This window comes from Anopheles marshallii, chromosome 3 (assembly GCF_943734725.1).
Source record: "Anopheles marshallii chromosome 3, idAnoMarsDA_429_01, whole genome shotgun sequence".
Classification (NCBI taxonomy): Eukaryota; Metazoa; Arthropoda; class Insecta; order Diptera; family Culicidae; genus Anopheles; species Anopheles marshallii.
In genome coordinates, this window is record NC_071327.1 from 19,485,572 (window position 1) to 19,502,190 (window position 16,619).

At 45.0% G+C, this 16,619-nt stretch overlaps 3 protein-coding genes across 3 annotated transcripts; all 3 read right to left on the bottom strand.

The window, feature by feature from the left end:
• Positions 1-408: 408 nt before the first annotated feature.
• Positions 409-7,828, bottom strand: LOC128712317 (uncharacterized). The gene is made up of 24 exons (XM_053807213.1): positions 7,642-7,828; positions 6,994-7,240; positions 6,814-6,930; positions 6,592-6,748; positions 6,405-6,520; positions 6,181-6,334; positions 5,868-6,116; positions 5,473-5,798; positions 4,829-4,938; positions 4,495-4,741; positions 4,307-4,411; positions 4,074-4,230; positions 3,891-4,006; positions 3,669-3,822; positions 3,356-3,604; positions 2,990-3,294; positions 2,269-2,384; positions 1,944-2,190; positions 1,748-1,864; positions 1,523-1,679; positions 1,342-1,457; positions 1,122-1,275; positions 806-1,054; positions 409-744 (listed from the first exon to the last, which is right to left on the bottom strand). The coding sequence occupies exons 1-24, from the start codon at positions 7,826-7,828 to the stop codon at positions 409-411; spliced, it is 4,488 nt and encodes a 1,495-aa protein (XP_053663188.1).
• On the bottom strand, positions 2,962-5,024 carry LOC128716246 (probable cytochrome P450 12a5, mitochondrial). The gene is made up of 8 exons (XM_053811167.1): positions 4,829-5,024; positions 4,495-4,741; positions 4,295-4,411; positions 4,074-4,230; positions 3,891-4,006; positions 3,669-3,822; positions 3,356-3,604; positions 2,962-3,294 (listed from the first exon to the last, which is right to left on the bottom strand). Exons 1-8 carry the CDS (start codon positions 5,022-5,024, stop codon positions 2,962-2,964), a joined length of 1,569 nt encoding a protein of 522 aa, XP_053667142.1.
• Positions 7,829-8,415: 587 nt separating the features above from the next.
• On the bottom strand, positions 8,416-10,469 carry LOC128716247 (cytochrome P450 CYP12A2-like). Its single transcript, XM_053811168.1, has 8 exons — positions 10,248-10,469; positions 9,943-10,189; positions 9,758-9,874; positions 9,531-9,687; positions 9,352-9,467; positions 9,128-9,284; positions 8,825-9,073; positions 8,416-8,751 (listed from the first exon to the last, which is right to left on the bottom strand). Exons 1-8 carry the CDS (start codon positions 10,423-10,425, stop codon positions 8,416-8,418), a joined length of 1,557 nt encoding a protein of 518 aa, XP_053667143.1. The 5' UTR covers positions 10,426-10,469.
• Between the last annotated feature and the right edge of the window lie 6,150 nt (positions 10,470-16,619).

Genomic DNA, 16,619 nt, shown 5'->3' on the forward strand with positions numbered 1-16,619 from the left:
TAAATTGTGTTATCAATGTCACAATCTCGTTTTTGTTTTTGCCACGACGATAAACAACACCTTGCGACAGGTTGATAGAATCGAACCATAAATGGTGCGCCCGTTGTTACATTGTTGTGGAATTCGTTTAGAACATCCTTTTTGAGTACATTGTCTACATTATTTGTTGCTACACAATGTGATCGTTATGAATTCTTTCACATAGAATGAAACCCTAATTCTTCGGCCAGCGAATATTATCACGAAATTATTCATCGATAATAGTTTACACATGACTGTATTCGTTTTCAGATAATGTAATGTTTATTATCACACATCTATAACTTACATAAGATTATTACAATAAAGAAGTGACGTGATGGCATTTCGACCAACCAACATTGTATTTCTTCCTGCCCGTCGAAAACTTCACTCAGTCACATCCTTCAACTCGAAGTGAAGCGGAACGGACGGTGTGTTGATCAGTCCCATTTTCATTTTCAATTTGCCATAGTTCCATCCAATTTCATAGCTTCGCACAAAGCGAGCAGTAACGATCTCCATCTCCATCATGGCAAGCCGTCTACCGATGCAGCTTCGTGCACCGAAACCAAACGGCAGAAAGATGAACGGATGGGCATCCTTAGCATTCGGTGCGTCTGATTCGGTACCGTCCTGGAGCCATCGTTCCGGTAGGAATGCATCCGGTTGCGGAAAGTGTGCGGCATCACGTTGCAGCACTAATGAAGCCATCACTACTTCTGTCTGAAAGGAATGGAAAATTGTATAAGTTCAATAGTTCCAACAATTTGTAGCGATCTCTTACATGTTTCGGTATGCGGTATCCTTGCAGAACGATATTCTGACCAACTTTCCGCACGTTCGCTGGCGTTGGTTGATACAGTCGTAATCCTTCCTTAATGCACGCTCTTAGGTACGGCAGATTGCGCATACTTTCTGGCGACACTGCCGAATCCTTGTGTGGTAATATTGTCTTAAGCTCTTCGCGCAAGCGGGTCTGTTTCTCCGGATTCTTAGCGAGACAATAAAGCAGCCCAATCGTGCTGGAGGATGTCTTTAAAACATTCAAAATATATAAATCGAACGACAGAAATATTTGGGTAAATAGCAAAGTTTCATACCGTATCAATTCCAGCCATCAGCATATCGAACGCCATCACATTGGCTACCTGTTTGTTCACCATCAAAAGTTTCTCCAACACACTTTGATTACCCACCAACGTGGGATTGTTCTCAAACTTCTTAACTGCTTCATCAATTTTCGCCATTATGATGCTGTTTTAAATATGTCAAGCATTTTAGAAACGAATAATGTTGATACATCACTACAAGACACCTTACTTTGTTAGATTATCAAACTCCTTCATTAGCTGCTTAAAGGTAGGCGTTTTAAAGTACTTCCAAAGCGGAAGCTCCATCTCCAAACGGTACATCAAATCGAAAACATTCCGCACAAGCTAGAATTTTAGTATCGATAAAAACGATATAATCTGTTCTACCTCTGCACAAACTTCTAACATACCGTAATGATAGCCTTTGCCTCTGTGGAATGTTCCGGTTTAAGAACACCCAGCCTAGTATCCAGCGCAAGAACTCCCACTGTCTCCAAAGCCCAGCGATTCAACCACTGATCGAAGTCGGATGGCAACTCCTTTTTGTCATCCCGTAAAGCAGCCACTCTATTCGTAATCAAAAAGTCAGTACCAAACATACTTAATGATGTCAACAGAAACCACCATCATCTTACATGTTCATAAACTCTCTGGCAATAGCATCAACTTGGCTCACGTACAGCTGGATGATTTTGGGTTGCATCATCACCGGGTTTACCATGGTACGCACTTTTTGCCACTCTTCGCCTTGCCTAAACGAAATAAATTTTGTGTATAACTGAACCCTTAAAGATTGCCCTTCCTTGACTTCCACTGCAATCGTCCACTTACGTTGTAATGAGGCCACTCAGCTCGCCAAACACTTCTGGACGCACCTTCTTCCGATAGTAGCTAAGTGTTTCCGAGCTTCGCCGTATCGGCCAAACACCTTCGGTGCGGAACACCTTCTCAAAGTCTTCCGGCCGAAAGGTCAGAACTATGTCCGCCCTACCGAACATGCCGTTGATACGCATCAACTCCCCATAATCATCACGCCAGCGGCTATACAAATCGGCACCGGTGAGATCATAATAGCGACCTGAAAAAAGTCATATTTACCGACAGCGATCGTGCGTTAGCGATCGGTACTCCGCTTGTACAACATCCGAAAAATTACCTCCCTCCTTAAATTCTTTCGCAAATGACATCAGTTTAGGGCTAGGGATGCTCTTGTACGGCTTTGCCGATTCCCATTCCGGGTCGATAAAATCTTTCGTTGCCGTGGTAACCGTACTTTGAAACCGTTTCGCACACTCAAATTCACCACGAGCGAAAGATCGTTGAATCACTGCGCGTAGACCCATTTTGCGCCCCAAAAACAACACACGTACACGCTTCACAAACACGGAGGTACTGCTAGTTTTGCTGGCGTTCTTCAACCGAACTCCGCTCTTGTGTAGTTGTTTATCAATAACAGCATTATCTAAACGTCAGTGCGACAAGCTCCCATTTGTATGAATGATAACGTAGGGTGATTCCTCGAAATATGATTGATTGAATCGTCAATATTTGAAATGAATGAATTATGAATGATTTTCCATATCTCCATCTCGTTATAAAATTTCTTTACTTACCTATTCATAAAATTAGTTTACAGTTTAACGACAACTTTTCCAAATATACGTGAGAAATAACGCAACGATCAGTTTTCGCACGTGTTGTCCATTACACGTGTCACATCGACATTCTTAGTAATGATCATTTATTTTGAGTCACCCTTTACAATTGCAACCCACGATCGAATACTGCAGCTTCGTTTGGAACCGTTGGCATCAAAGTGAATGTTGGCGCAGCTTGAATTACCATTTCCCTAGTGATCAACTTCTCTCAGCTCGAACTGCAACGGGTTCGAGGGGATGTTGATCAAGGCCGTCTTAAAGCGAAGTTTATCATAGTTCCAGCGTATATCAAACTGGCGCACCAGACGAGCGGTAATAATTTCCATCTCCATCATGGCGAGCCGTTTGCCAATACAGCTGCGCGCACCAAAGCCAAACGGAAGGAAGATAAACGGGCTCGCGTCCTTTGCACTTGGCACATCGCCCGGCCGATCCGAGAGCCAACGTTCCGGAAGGTATTCGGCCGCTCGACGGAAGTACTTATCGTTACGCTGCAGTACTGCCGTTCCCATGGCAATATCCGTCTAAGGTGGAAGATTTTTTCATGAGGTCTGCTGAGAATTGAACTGTACTTGGTATACTTACTCCCTTCGGAATGCGGTAACCCTGCAGTACGATGTCCCGACCGGCAGCCCGCATGTTTCCTGCAACCGGTTGATACAGTCGAAGACCCTCCTTGATGCAGGCCCTCAAGTACGGTAGATTATGCATGTTTTCGGCGGTCAATGGTGAGTCCTTTTTGGGCAGAATGGTACGGAGCTCTTCTCGCAGCTTTGCCTGCTTTTCCGGGTGCTTCGCCAAGCAGTACAGTATACCGATCGATCCGGAAGATGTCTACAAATGAAGTTCAATTAAAAGTTCCGAAGATCGGCTTGCTTGTTATTCCCGATGATCATACCGTATCGATCCCAGCAATAAGCATGTCTAGCGACATGATGACAGCGATGTGCTTGTTGATCTTCAACAGCTTCTCCAGCACACTTTGATTGGCGGAGTTTGAAGGCTGCTTTTCAAGTCTCTCCTTTGCCTCATCAATTTTTGCCATAATCAAACTAAAAGAGATCAATAATCTAGTGTAAGTAAGGACTCTCTACCAGTTTGCTTTGCTCAATCATCCTACTTAGTTAGATCGTCAAACACTCGCATCAGTTTCCTGTAAGAGGGCGTACTGAAGTACTTCCAGAGCGACATTTCCACGTCCAAAACGTAAGTTAGCTCGAAAAGATCTCGCACAAGCTGAAATAATCAATACAATTAGTTGTTTAATGTAAACCTTTTGCATCGTTCTGCTAAAACAACATACTCCAATGATCTTCTTGGCTTCCTGCGATTGATCCGACTCCAGCACGCCAAGCCTCGTGTCTAATGCAAGCACACCCATCGTTTCAAGCGCCCATCGATTGAGCCATTGGTCGAAATTTTTCGGAAGTTCATTCTTCGAATCTCTCATCTCAGCAACGCTACAATGCAAAGACGTCGTACAATACCTGGACAAACCGAACTCAACTCGACAGATCATCATACAGCGTTACAAACTCTCGTGCAATGCCATCCACCTGATCGATGTACAGTTTAATTGTTTTCGGTTGCATCATTACCGGGTTGACGATGGTGCGCACATTTTGCCATTTTTCACCGTGTCTGAAAACGTTAAGCATTGGTTGAATAAAGTGAGGCGCTATTGAGGCTCTTTCCCTTTGAGCAGTTGATAAGACTCTACTTACTCCGTGACTAGACCTCCGGTCTCACCGAAGATATCAGGGCGAACCTTCTGCCGATAGTACGTGAAGCTATCGAACCCACGGCGTACCGGCCATTGCCCTTCGGTACGGAACACTTTCTCAATGTCGGCAGGGCTGTACGTCATAATTACATCGTTCCGGCCAAACATTCCCCGGAACCGAACAATATCACCAAAATCTTCCCACAAGCGTGAATGCAGCTCCACCAGGTCGAGATTTGCGTAACGCCCTGTCAATGTAGAGGTTTTTGTGATCAAAAACGTTTTCTCACCTTTCCGAAGCAAGAAGTTAAACAAACAGTGATCAAGTTATTTACCATTTTTTTGGAATCCTCGTACGAACTCAATAAGGGACGGTGAGGGGATATCTTTGTACGGTTTTGCTGTGGCCCATTCCGGATCAACGTGGTCGACAGCTGCCTGGGCACTGAGCAATCGTTTCGATGCTGCCGAACACGGAACGATACTCGACCGCAGCCAATTATTCCACAACGGCGCTTTTAAGATGAGCATTCTGTATTCACTGGCAAAACACTTTTGTACGCGAATAACACTTTCCGGCGCCAAACTGTTACGCAGCTGCTTCTCGTACGACTGTTCGCCGCTACAATGATCTATCTAATCTGAGTGTGAAGTGATTTTGTTTGCGCGAACCTACACATACGCATTGGTTCAGTTTACAGGAGATGCGTTGCGCATACACGAAATACGCACATACACCATCGCGCCGAAAATAGCTACATCACTTGCTGATTATTACTCACCCTTCTAACAACCCTCGTCCGTTGTTGTTGGTATCGAATTGATAAGACGAGCGATGATTCGATTCATGTAGCAGGTGACGTTCAATGCGTTCCTTTTGTTTGTGTTGTGTTCTTTATTGATTTGTTTTGTATATTTCGCTTTATTGGAAGTTTTTTTCAAATAAATTACCGAGATCAGCGTACAGTTCCGTCAGTACTCTACATCTCTCACCTCGAACCGTAGCGGACTTCCCGGCAAGTTTATGACCGTGGTACGAACCTTGTAATCTTCGTAATTCCATCGAAAATCAAACTGTCTTACCAATCGTGCCAGCACTACCTCCATCTCCATCATGGCCAGCCTCTTCCCTATGCAGCTGCGCGAACCAAACCCAAATGGTAGAAAAATGAACGGATTCACCTCCTTGGCGCTCGGTATGTCGGTATCGCGATCGGTAAGCCACCGCTCCGGAAGAAAGTCCTTCGAGCGCACAAAGTAATTCTCATCTCGCATCAGCACTAGCGTACCCATTGCAATGTCCGTCTAGGAGCGAATAATGTAGTTATGCGGAATGTTAGAAAAAGCCTCGCATTCTTCATGCAGGTTGCTTACATCTTTTGGAATACGGTAACCCTGCAGCACCATGTCGCGTCCCGTCGCTCGGAAGTTACCCGCCGTGGGGGGAAACAATCGTATTCCCTCCTTGATGCAAGCCCGCAGATATGGCAAATTGCTCATCATGCTTGCCGTCAGTGGGGTATCTCTGGACGGCATTATCGTCCGAAGCTCTGCGCGTAGTCTTGCCTGCTTGTCGGGATGTTTGGCCAGACAGTACAATATACCAACGGAACCTGAAGAAGTCTAAAGGGAGGAACAAAATTGATTTAATCCGGGAGTGTTGGATCCTGCGTCAGTACGAGTTTACCGTGTCAATTCCAGCAAATATCATGTCTAGTGCCATGATCACCGCGACGTGTTTGTTTATCATCAACAGTTTCTTGAGGACACTCTGGTTATCCTCAGATGTTGGATTTTTCTCGAAACGTTCCATTGCTTCATCAATTTTTTGCATTATTATACTGTTAATATATAACAAGGAACAATAACCAGTAAATATCTCCCCAAGAATACCTTTACAGCTAAACCTACTCAGTCAGCTCATCAAACAATATCATTAGTCTTTTAAAGCTGGGAGTTTTGTAGTATCTCCACACGGAAGGTAACACATCCAGTTGGTAGGTTAGTTGAAAGATTTCATCCACAACCTGCATCAGATGAGGATATGAGGCATATTAGCTCGACCAGAGAGCTCAAAGTATCAAAGTAACCTACTCACATCCATCAGTCTTTGCCCTTCTACGGAATCCTTTGTATGCATCACACCTAGCCTCGAGTCTAGCGCCAGCACACCGGTCGTTTCCAGTGCCCATCGGCTAATCCATTCGTTAAAGTCTACAGGTAGCTCCTGCTTATCATCACGCAGATTAGCCATGCTAGAAAAAAAAGGTACTACGAGCTGAAAAATGCATTTTGGACCTCTACTCTACTGCTTTCTTACATCGTCATAAATTCACGCGACACCTCATCCACCTGCGCCAGATACACCTTCACCATCTTTGGTTGCATCAGTACGGGGTTTGAGATGCTGCGCATCTTTTGCCACAGTTCACCCTGGCTGTAAGGTGTACATCGTTACTCTCCAGAGAAGTATTTTACCCACTAAAAACATTCGCCTTACGAAGTCACTAGTCCACCCATCTCGCCAAATACTTCCGGGCGTATCTTCTGCCGATAGTACGTCATCGTGTCGAAGCTGCGCCGTACCGGCCAGTGTCCTTCCGTTCGAAAAATCTTCTCAAAGTCTTCCGGCGAGAAGCTCATAATGACATCGGGTCGACCCATCATTCCGGGTATACGGTAGAGATCGCCAAATTCTTCACGCAAACGATAATGCAGCTCGATCAAGTCTAGTTCAGCGTAGCGTCCTAAGGAAATTTAGAGCCATTTGGAACTCGTTACGCTTCGATTTTGACGTTTGAAAGATACAGCAATGACGGAGAATAAATTCCTTCCCGCACTTCCAAACTTATCTTCAACCCCCCACGATCGTATGTAAACAAACGTTCAGGGTCATTGTGAGTCGTTTTACTATTTCATTCATCGTGAAACCAACACACATCAATCCACAGCACAGCTGGCGCTAACACACAGCAAAGATTGCGTTGAATCAAAACAAAGCGCGCATCGTCGGACAACGCGATTTTGACGGCTCGCTGTCGTTAGTATGCGTACAGCGAGCCAACTGTTGTACTTACACAGATGATCTCACCGCGTTGTCACACCAGTTCGTTTCACGTTGTGCGCGCGTCGCTCATCAAACACTTACCACCCTTTGAAAAACCGGTAAACAGCTGCCACATACTAGGCCCCGGAATGCATTTGTACGGTTTTGCATTGGCCCATTCCGGATCGATCACATTCTCTGCACTGTTCGGTTGCGGATGAGTGTGAACACTTCGCCACCGAACCGAGGTACAACCACTGACCCTAACTATGCTACGGTGCATCAACATTTTTGGGTCGCTTTCTGCCACCAAATAAAAATCATCAGCCTTTTGCTTTGCGTGGAGCTGCCAGTTTTGAACTAACGACAACATTCAACTGGGCCGTGGGGTGAAAAAAAAACATTATCCACCACCGGCTTATCGGCGTTGTTAAGTACCGCGACGTATACATTCGGTTTTGGGTTGTAAGGGTAGCAGCGCTCAATGTTTACGCGTCCACCCCGCGTGACCTTGATCGATGCCGACGCGAAGCGCGATTTGTTTGGGTGAGGCGTTCGGTCCATGTATGCGTTCGGCCATTTGGCCGTGACTTTGGGGCACGGAAGAACAACAAAAAAAAACCACTCATTTGTACTGCGGTGTGTGTAAGATTTCGTTGTATATCTGCTCCATCTCATCATAACGTCTGAACAACTGATGATTACCTATTTAAAAACGGTTGTGGATGGAACGGTTTGGGTTGGGCAATTACCTTCCATCGCCACGCACGAATTTGACCTTGAGTTTCGCGCGGAGCATGGTTAATAGAACAAGCGTACGCTTTAAATTAGTTCGTTCCATTTATTTCCAATAAATATACACCACCAAGCAGTTGCTCAATCGGTTATATCGTTCAGTTGAAACATCAAGTCGTTCGACGGTATGTTCACCAGCGACGCTCGGTACTTCAGTTCACCGTAATTCCATCGGATGTCGTACTGCCGCACCATTCGCGAGATCAGAATCTCCATCTCCAGCATCGCCAGCCGGCGTCCAACGCACGAACGAGCTCCAAAGCCAAACGGCATGTAAATGAACGGGTGTACCTCCTTTGCGCTCGGACAACCAGCTCCAGCCTCGCCACTGAGCCATCGTTCCGGAATGAATTCGGTGGGTCGGGTAAAGTAGCCTTCCTCCCGCTGCAGTACCAGCTGACCCATTCCCACCAGAATCTACAAGAACCCCCCCCCCCCCTCATTAGACAAGTTTGATGCACATGGACAACAACTCCTTCGATCTGCTTACCCCTTTGGGAATGCGGTATCCTTGGAGTACGAGGTTTTTACCAGCACAGCGCCCATTTCCTGGGGTCGGTGGATACAGGCGAAGTCCTTCCTTGATGCAGGCCCTAAGATATGGCATGTTTTTCATACGCTCAGGCGTAAGCGGTGTGTCCTTGTCCGGCATAATTTGACGCAGTTCCGCCCGAAGTTTGTTCTGTTTCTCGGGGTTTTGAGCAAGACAGTAGAGCACTCCCGTCGATCCTGATGAGGTCTTTGAGAGATATTCGGGTTACTGAAGTTCAAGGGTGGAAGTTCTCTACCGTACCGTATCAACACCCGCAAACAAGCTATCCATGGACATGATGAAGGCCGCCTTACGGTCCACCTTCAGCAGCTTCTCCAGTATGCTTAAGGTGTCGGAATCGGCCTTCGGGTTCTTTTCCATCCTTATCACCGCTTCTTCGATTTTAGAGGCAATCACACTATCCAAGAAAAACAATGGTTGTTGTTTAAAAGATGCAGAGCAGCGCGTAATGTGTACACACTTACTGATACAGATCATCCAATGTACGCATCAACCGGTAAAAGGCAGGGGTCTTCAGCTTCCGCCAGATCGATGGGAGTATGTCTAGCTGATAGAACAAGGTTACTGCATCTTTGGTCAGCTGAAGAAAAGTTCATCAAGTGATTATCGAGTGGCACGTTAAGTCTATTGGATCAGATCTTACGTTGATCAACTTGCTGACTTCGGCGCTCTGTTCCTTGTTCAACACACCGAGTCGGGTGTCCAACACGAGCACTCCCATTGTTTCCAGCGCCCAGCGATTCAACCATTCGTTAAAGTCGGCCGGCATCTCATGCTTTTCATCCCGTAGACCGTGGACACTATTCATAAAAAAGTAAATTAGTTTTGGCTTTCTCTAGACCACAACGTAGTGTTTAGTGTGTAGCTTACATATCCATAAACTCTCGAGCCACCTCATCCACTTTGTTCACATACAGCTTGATGATCTTTGGCTGCATCATGATCGGATTGACGATCGTTCGCATTTTGTGCCAGTCTTCTCCTTGTCTACAACGTATCAGCGGTACATACAGTAAATAGAGAGTCTCCGCAGGTGAGTAACCAATAGTACTTACTCAGCTAAAAGCCCTCCATAGCCCTGAAAGTATTCGGGTCGTTGCTGTTTGCGGTAGTACACAAACGAATCCATCCCGGTACGTCGAGGCCATTGTCCCTCCGATCGTAACACTTTTTCAAAATCTTCCGGTACGAACGTCATCACGATATCTTCTCGACCGAACGACCCATTCATCCGCATGATGGGCCCATAGAGCTCGCGCATTCGCTTGTTGATATCGTGAAGTGTCCCATCCTTGTGTTTGCCTGTGAGCTTGAAAAATTTTAGTAATCCCGGTTGCAACTCTTATCAGCTCAAGCTTACCGAACGGTCCGAACTCTTTCAGAAAGCCCAACAGCGATGGTGCTGGAATCCTTTCAAACGGTAGTGCATTTTCCCATTCCGGATCCACCGCACTATTGGCAGCTGGTTGAGCTGTGGCGCTACGCCAGCGCACTCCACACGGCCGGAAGCGTAGCGAATTGACGGTTAATTTTAGCATCGCGTTTCCACCACGAACGGCCAAACGTATGAACAGACACTGAGACGAGACCACCACGAGTGGTTTTGATGCGTCGGAAATCGGCGCGAGTATTCGTGATGTCAAATTCATATCTCATTTTGCGCACGTGGTGGTGACCGTATGCGTTGTATGTTGCTGGTGGTCGTCTCGGGTAGCTTTTATCTTGCGCAAAGCGTGTTCCCCCTTTGTGTATGGCGCGTTATTTTCGTCTAATCGCGAGGTCATTCGTCGCATATGAATGTTTTCGTTTCGATGGTTCAATTAGCGTGTGTAAAGCGGCAGAAGCGGCTGTCTGTGTGTTGCGAGCAAAAATTGGCCAAAATATGCGCAGTTTATGGGCGCTAACCCTTGATTGCAAAAGGTCTATTTGTGTTTCTTGTTTCTGGGTCTCTTCAATCATCATGATTTTGTTCTGAATATTTTTTATTCAAAACAATGTTTAATCGCTCTGCACGAACTAATCGTTTTCAGGTTGCTTCCCTAGTTTTGGACCTTCAGAGAAATTATTTTACAACTCCATCATCATTCCTTACCGAAACGTAGTTTCTACTGGAAAATAACTTCACAAATAGGTGGATATTTTTAATGATCTCAAGTCGCGTAAGCGTCCAAATTGGTAGTCCGACAACACGCGATTTTGCAATAAACTTCACTAGAGTCAACAGAAACTGCGCGGAATGTATAAATTATCACCTCTCGCACCGCCTTACAGCGCCTCGAAGCTTTTGCCATAATTGAAGTCAATAATGTTGCCTTTATGCCGGCCACCAGCTCCCAGCTCTGACAACATACTCAAGCAACAACTCAAGCCTGCTGTGGATGCAGCCACGGAACACATCCCGATAGAAAAGTTCGTAAATTGGCCCATTCGGAACTCGAGTCGAATCCAATCGGGTGAGATGATTTCCCGTGCGCGGTTCCAAACGCACCACCGTCAAAAGCGATCGGTCCGATGCAAAGAGCGTACGGTCATCAACACGTTACGCGTCCTGTAGCGTCCGCTTGGGGCACCGGTGCCATTTTGATTGATTTTTCAATTACCTTCCACCTCGGGGGGTTCATCATAATGTGTTCCTTTTTATCGAGGTTTCGGCTCGATTCGTTTGCAATACGCTGCAACGAATCTGCAGGAAACGGAATGGGTTCGATGGACGTACGGGAAACTTTCCAATTAAAACTGCTCGGCGAGAGTCCTCGACGTTGGTCCCGGGGACCGCAGGCTTTAGGATGTGGAAAAAAAGAAAATTAAACCAATTAACGGTATGATTCATCAGGAAAAAAAGAACGAGGGGATTGCATAGTGCGGATCGTGACGCGTAAGATCGTTCACTTTAACGAATTTTGTTCGGGTTTGGACGGCCGTTGTCCCGTATTTGGGTGCTGTTGAATATCATGAAAAGGAGTGTTTCGGTATATTTATGATGTGTTCGCCACTGTACGGCCATTTTGGTGATGCTTATTTACAAAATGGTTACCTTTTAAGGGCACGGAAGAAGTGCCCTGAAATATTGCCTGAAAAATTATTTGATGAAAGTACGGGATAAGTTTTGATTCCAAAGATTAACTTCAAGTTATCGATACCTCTTGCACCTTCTTAAGAAAACAAACACCTCGCAAGGAGTGTTGCCATTCCCCAAACGCAATCACATCGCTGCTACTTCGCAAACAACAGCAGAAGCTCCATGTCCATTCCAACTCCTCCCGTCCACAGTAAATAATGTTATAAAACAAGTCAACTAGTAATGAGCAGCTTAAGCCCGGTAATTATTTAATTACCACCCAACAACACAGACCGGTGTCCTCACGTACCGATGGCCATGGTACATAATAGTGGTAATTGGCAAGCGCAGTGTCGTGTCGGTTTGCGTTACTGGCGAAAGAAAGTGCGCAGAAGGGTACGCGCAGCTTGACCTTCGGCGACGTACGCATGGTGATGATAGGTTTCCCTTCTGCCTTCTGCAGTACAGACCGCAGCGTGGTCAAGTAGCGCGACAACTAGCTGACAACGGTGTTATCAGGCGTGAGCGATCTGCTGCTGTGAACACGCTGCTAACACAACCAGGAACAAATTTATTTAATTAAATTTAACAAAATAGAGTCGCTACGGTAGAATCACCGGTAGAGGTGGCGGAGCTTTTTGCAGGTATGGTCGAAGATTGAAAGAATGATAGAATAAGAGGTTTATTAGTGTTGAATGACGAATAAGGTTTTGAAGATTGTGGGCAATTGATCGGAATTCGAAAAAATTCAATAAAATAATAGAAAATAATTTTCTTCACATATTTTCATACGCTTTATGTTTATGGAACCGCAGTATTTTTTTCCCCGATATATTCCCTTGTGTCCAACAAAAGAAACATCTGCCTATTACTGTCTATTACCACAAAACACCTTCCTGCCCGAAGTAAACATTAAAATCTTTTATTAAAGCCTTCATTCACCGCTTGTCTGCGCTTGTGCTCAGCATAATTGTGTAGCAGCTGCTTGGAATGGGCTGCTGCACTACATGGTGCTCGTCCAAAGACATTGTCCTACCGCATTGGATGAGCTCAAAAGCGGACGCGTACAATGCAAAGTTGACTTCTGCAGAGGACCAACAACCATACACACACACATCTGGTCAAACACCACACCGATTCATTGTTAACCATAGGCCACCAACCAGGCAACTCTACCCATCGTTTGTCCCATGATTTCTAATGGTTTTCATTCTTCGTTGACCGACACTCATGTCACCCAGGAGCATCTGAGAATGAGAAGTTCTTGGTACTGAGCTTCTGACAATGCTGATGTTGATCGTACCGAAAAAAAAGATGGCCACAAGCCAACATAGTTTCTAGGGGATTAAATCTCAGCAGCAACCGGTAGCAGTACCAGGAAGGAACAGTCACGTGACTCAAAGACCTTCCGGCGTTAGTAACATGGGAATTTGACTTCACGTTACAAATATGTTAACCAGCATGTAATCGAAAGAAGAGAATAGATTTAACAAAACAAACCAAACTAATCGGCAAATGAGTTCCAATTCTCAATGAAGCAACCCCATTCACTACGCCCGATAAATTGGTATTGGAACACTTACATCCTGCGTGGTAAATGGTTATACTCTCAACACTTACATGCACCATTTACCACCGAGCGATTGCAGCAAACCACTGTGCGCGTGATATCCAACGTAAAGCTACCCGAGCCGCCCTGTAGTTTATCGACCAATCACACCACAATCACAGGGCTTTTCACACATTCCAAACCCATTCCGGTGATTGATCATTCCGATTGCCCGCAGGCAACACAACAAAAAAAAACAAACATTGCACCCACGCAAAACAGACGCAACGGAAGGCAACGGCATGAAACAATAGCCCAATGTGTGAGCGCTTATAAGCGCCATCGAGCTAATTGCTCCAATCAACGAGGACACCCTTCGGTGGGTTTTACCATTCCTTCTACGGTGCTGGAATTCTTTTCATGGGGGGTTTCTTTTTTTTGTGTGCTCTCTCGCCATTCGTACTACCCTTTAGTACTCGCTTCAGTGAACTTTACTTACCAAACACTCGTGGCAATCGAGGTGCGCTTCGAGGTGTGAACTACAAAACCTTTCGTCAATTCATTATTTTCGCAAACAAACCTAAGCACCGTACGGGCAGAAGTTCAGACCACGGCAAGGGAAGGCAAATACAGCGCCGTACTTCATAGCAGTGGGCCCACAGGGGTAGCGCTAGGGGTGGCTTTGGGCGCAAAGTGATGTTAAGCTTAATCAAACACATGGATGCTCCTTTAATTAACGCAATCACAGTAGCGGAACTAATCGTCTTCGTTTCGATAACGAACGCTCCCCTCCTTCGATGGCTTCGGGGCCAAGGCCCGGGGTGGGTTTTTGCGAGTGAGATCGCGCCGAGGGAATTAAAAAGATAACCGACATGCATGCAAACCCTTAGCCGTTAGTTCCTTGGGTGGGGTGGCCCCGGAAACCCCGGGTACCATGGCATGGGTTACAGCGGAGGCTCAACGCCGCGTGCGAAAACAATGAACACAATTTATGCCGCATCTATTCACCATAAAACGGTTACGAAACGAAGATAAATTCTACTCCTTTCCCCGGGCGTTCTCTCCCGTCCCTTTCCTGCCCTTGTTTCTTTTTTTTCTTGCCACGGGTCATGGGTGATAAGTACAACATAAATATCACACCATTTATCCACCATTTTTTCTCACGCGCAGCATCGATGCAAAAGGTGGATCCTTTCGTAGTACAAATGGATTTCTCTTCCCCCCACTCGCGCACACCGATTCAAATCATTTCTCGGTCGCGTGAAAGCGAACTCGAAAGAGAAGGTCGAAAAATGGGACGAAAAATATTCAGCAAATTAAGCGAATCCTCGGCCTGTGTCTTTGCCTGCCATTGTATTCATAAGCACTGGAAACGGGGGGAATAAATTAAAGCTCGAGCTGTAACTGCAAATGTTGGGTTGGATGTTTCTCGGCCACTCGGGTGAAGATGTTTTTTTTTTGCACCCGCGCAATAATACGCGTGGCCGAGGATGTAATTTTCCTCGATTTTGCCGCACGGAAACCCTACGCCGCCCTCTAAGTGGACACAATGGTAGTGTATAAATTCATGAATAAAAGAAATGCAAGCGAAGGGTGTCTCGGGTGAGTATGCTTTTTGGTCGGAATGAACTGACACTTTCGGTGAAAGAGAAAAAATGGAATAATTTATTTTTAAAGAATTGCTGTATGGAGAGGACAACTTAGTAAATGGCGTATGAATTAAGCTAAAATTGACTGATTTTGAATCCCAAACCTTCTTTTTTCGATTCCAAAAGACCAAAACCAAAACTACTGAAACCCGATGCCATAATAAATATCAGTTTTTTTGTGAAGTTTGCTTTTATCGAGCGATTGACTTTCACTACGATTATCAGAGCTACTCCTACGAATATTCTTAGGTTTTGACCTAAAACGATCAACGATTTTAAATAAATAATTGATCAATAAATAAACGATCAATAAATAATATCTCCTCCAGTACTTCTTGACATAATAGTCAAAGCTGCGTCAGTGCAAAAGATTACATACGCTTTACCGTAATAATTCTTTATGTAGGTGACAATTTCTGAAAGACTTTTTGAGATCTTTCCTCAAATCACATAAAGGCATGAAGAAAAATACTCTTGTATTATGCATATCTTCTAAAAAACCATCTATTGTAAAACCTTCTCCAGAAAAATGGTGTTTGAGTTGTCAATTTTAGTACCCATGGTCCACGTTTATCGTTCTGGAGGTCGCCACCAGAGGTCGCAGCATTCATTTAAATCAAGACTACACGCTTTGCAGGAAAGATTTTTCCATCAGAACCTACATCCACACTTTCTGGAAGGCTGTTACGGTTCAAATTCTGCCTGCTCCAACTGACACTACGAAACTCTAAACCTCTCTGAACTATGACGAGGTCTCTTCATTCTCAGTCTTAATGTTTAATCTCTGGTCATCTCTGTTTACGCTTGTATGCAAAGAATTAGGTTTCTGTAAAAAGGCCTGTTATAAATTAAGTGACAATGAAACCAAGTTTGCAATACGAAATACTCGACATTAGAAACGACATTTTCTTCTCCAGAGGACTTTGCACTTTTTGTAAAATAATTTTAATTGGAAAATCCATATTCACCACATTCTATATTTGTAACTAAGAACTCTTCACATTTCAAGTACATATCTTTACCAACCCCTTCATTAACCACCCTTATATTGCGCCAAGAATTCGAAACGTTTGTTTAGGAGCTCGCACAACTCTTTGATTCCCTCATGCCAAACAACAACAATCCTTTATGCGTTCAATTAACGGCCATCCCTCCCGGTACGGTTAACTTCATTAGAGCGGTTCGTCTAATCAAAACCCACAGGAAAAATAATTGACCCTTCCACGCACTGCATAGAAGCAATATAAACTAGGCCACACTAGACACTCGGCGATGAACGAGGATGCGTTCTTTTCCTAAGACACTGCCATAAATCATTTCTATTCCACTTCTCCTCTTGAACATGCTAACGGCACAAGCGCGTTTATTGGACATGATAGCTCGCAATGATAAGATTTATGTTTCATAATCACTAACGCGCCTGGGAGAACATTACGTACCCCGATCCGAACCGGCAAAGCACCAAATGCCGTTTTC

What these genes read in the sequence shown, in the direction of transcription:
- LOC128716246 (XM_053811167.1), bottom strand. Translation starts at nt 5,024, where the DNA reads ATGCTCATCTTAAAAGCGCCGTTGTGGAATAATTGGCTGCGGTCGAGT. An exon ending in ACGAGGATTCCAAAAAAATG is followed by an intron (nt 4,742 to 4,828) that starts GTAAATAACTTG and finishes CTACATTGACAG; the next exon opens with GGCGTTACGCAAATCTCGAC. An exon ending in TTATTGCTGGGATCGATACG is followed by an intron (nt 3,605 to 3,668) that starts GTATGATCATCG and finishes CTTCATTTGTAG; the next exon opens with ACATCTTCCGGATCGATCGG.
- LOC128712317 (XM_053807213.1), bottom strand. Translation starts at nt 7,828, where the DNA reads ATGTTGATGCACCGTAGCATAGTTAGGGTCAGTGGTTGTACCTCGGTT. An exon ending in TTGTTTGATGAGCTGACTGA is followed by an intron (nt 6,335 to 6,404) that starts GTAGGTTTAGCT and finishes ATATATTAACAG; the next exon opens with TATAATAATGCAAAAAATTG. An exon ending in ACGAGGATTCCAAAAAAATG is followed by an intron (nt 4,742 to 4,828) that starts GTAAATAACTTG and finishes CTACATTGACAG; the next exon opens with GGCGTTACGCAAATCTCGAC.
- LOC128716247 (XM_053811168.1), bottom strand. Translation starts at nt 10,425, where the DNA reads ATGCTAAAATTAACCGTCAATTCGCTACGCTTCCGGCCGTGTGGAGTG. An exon ending in GCTCGAGAGTTTATGGATAT is followed by an intron (nt 9,688 to 9,757) that starts GTAAGCTACACA and finishes TTTTATGAATAG; the next exon opens with TGTCCACGGTCTACGGGATG. An exon ending in TGTTTGCGGGTGTTGATACG is followed by an intron (nt 9,074 to 9,127) that starts GTACGGTAGAGA and finishes TATCTCTCAAAG; the next exon opens with ACCTCATCAGGATCGACGGG.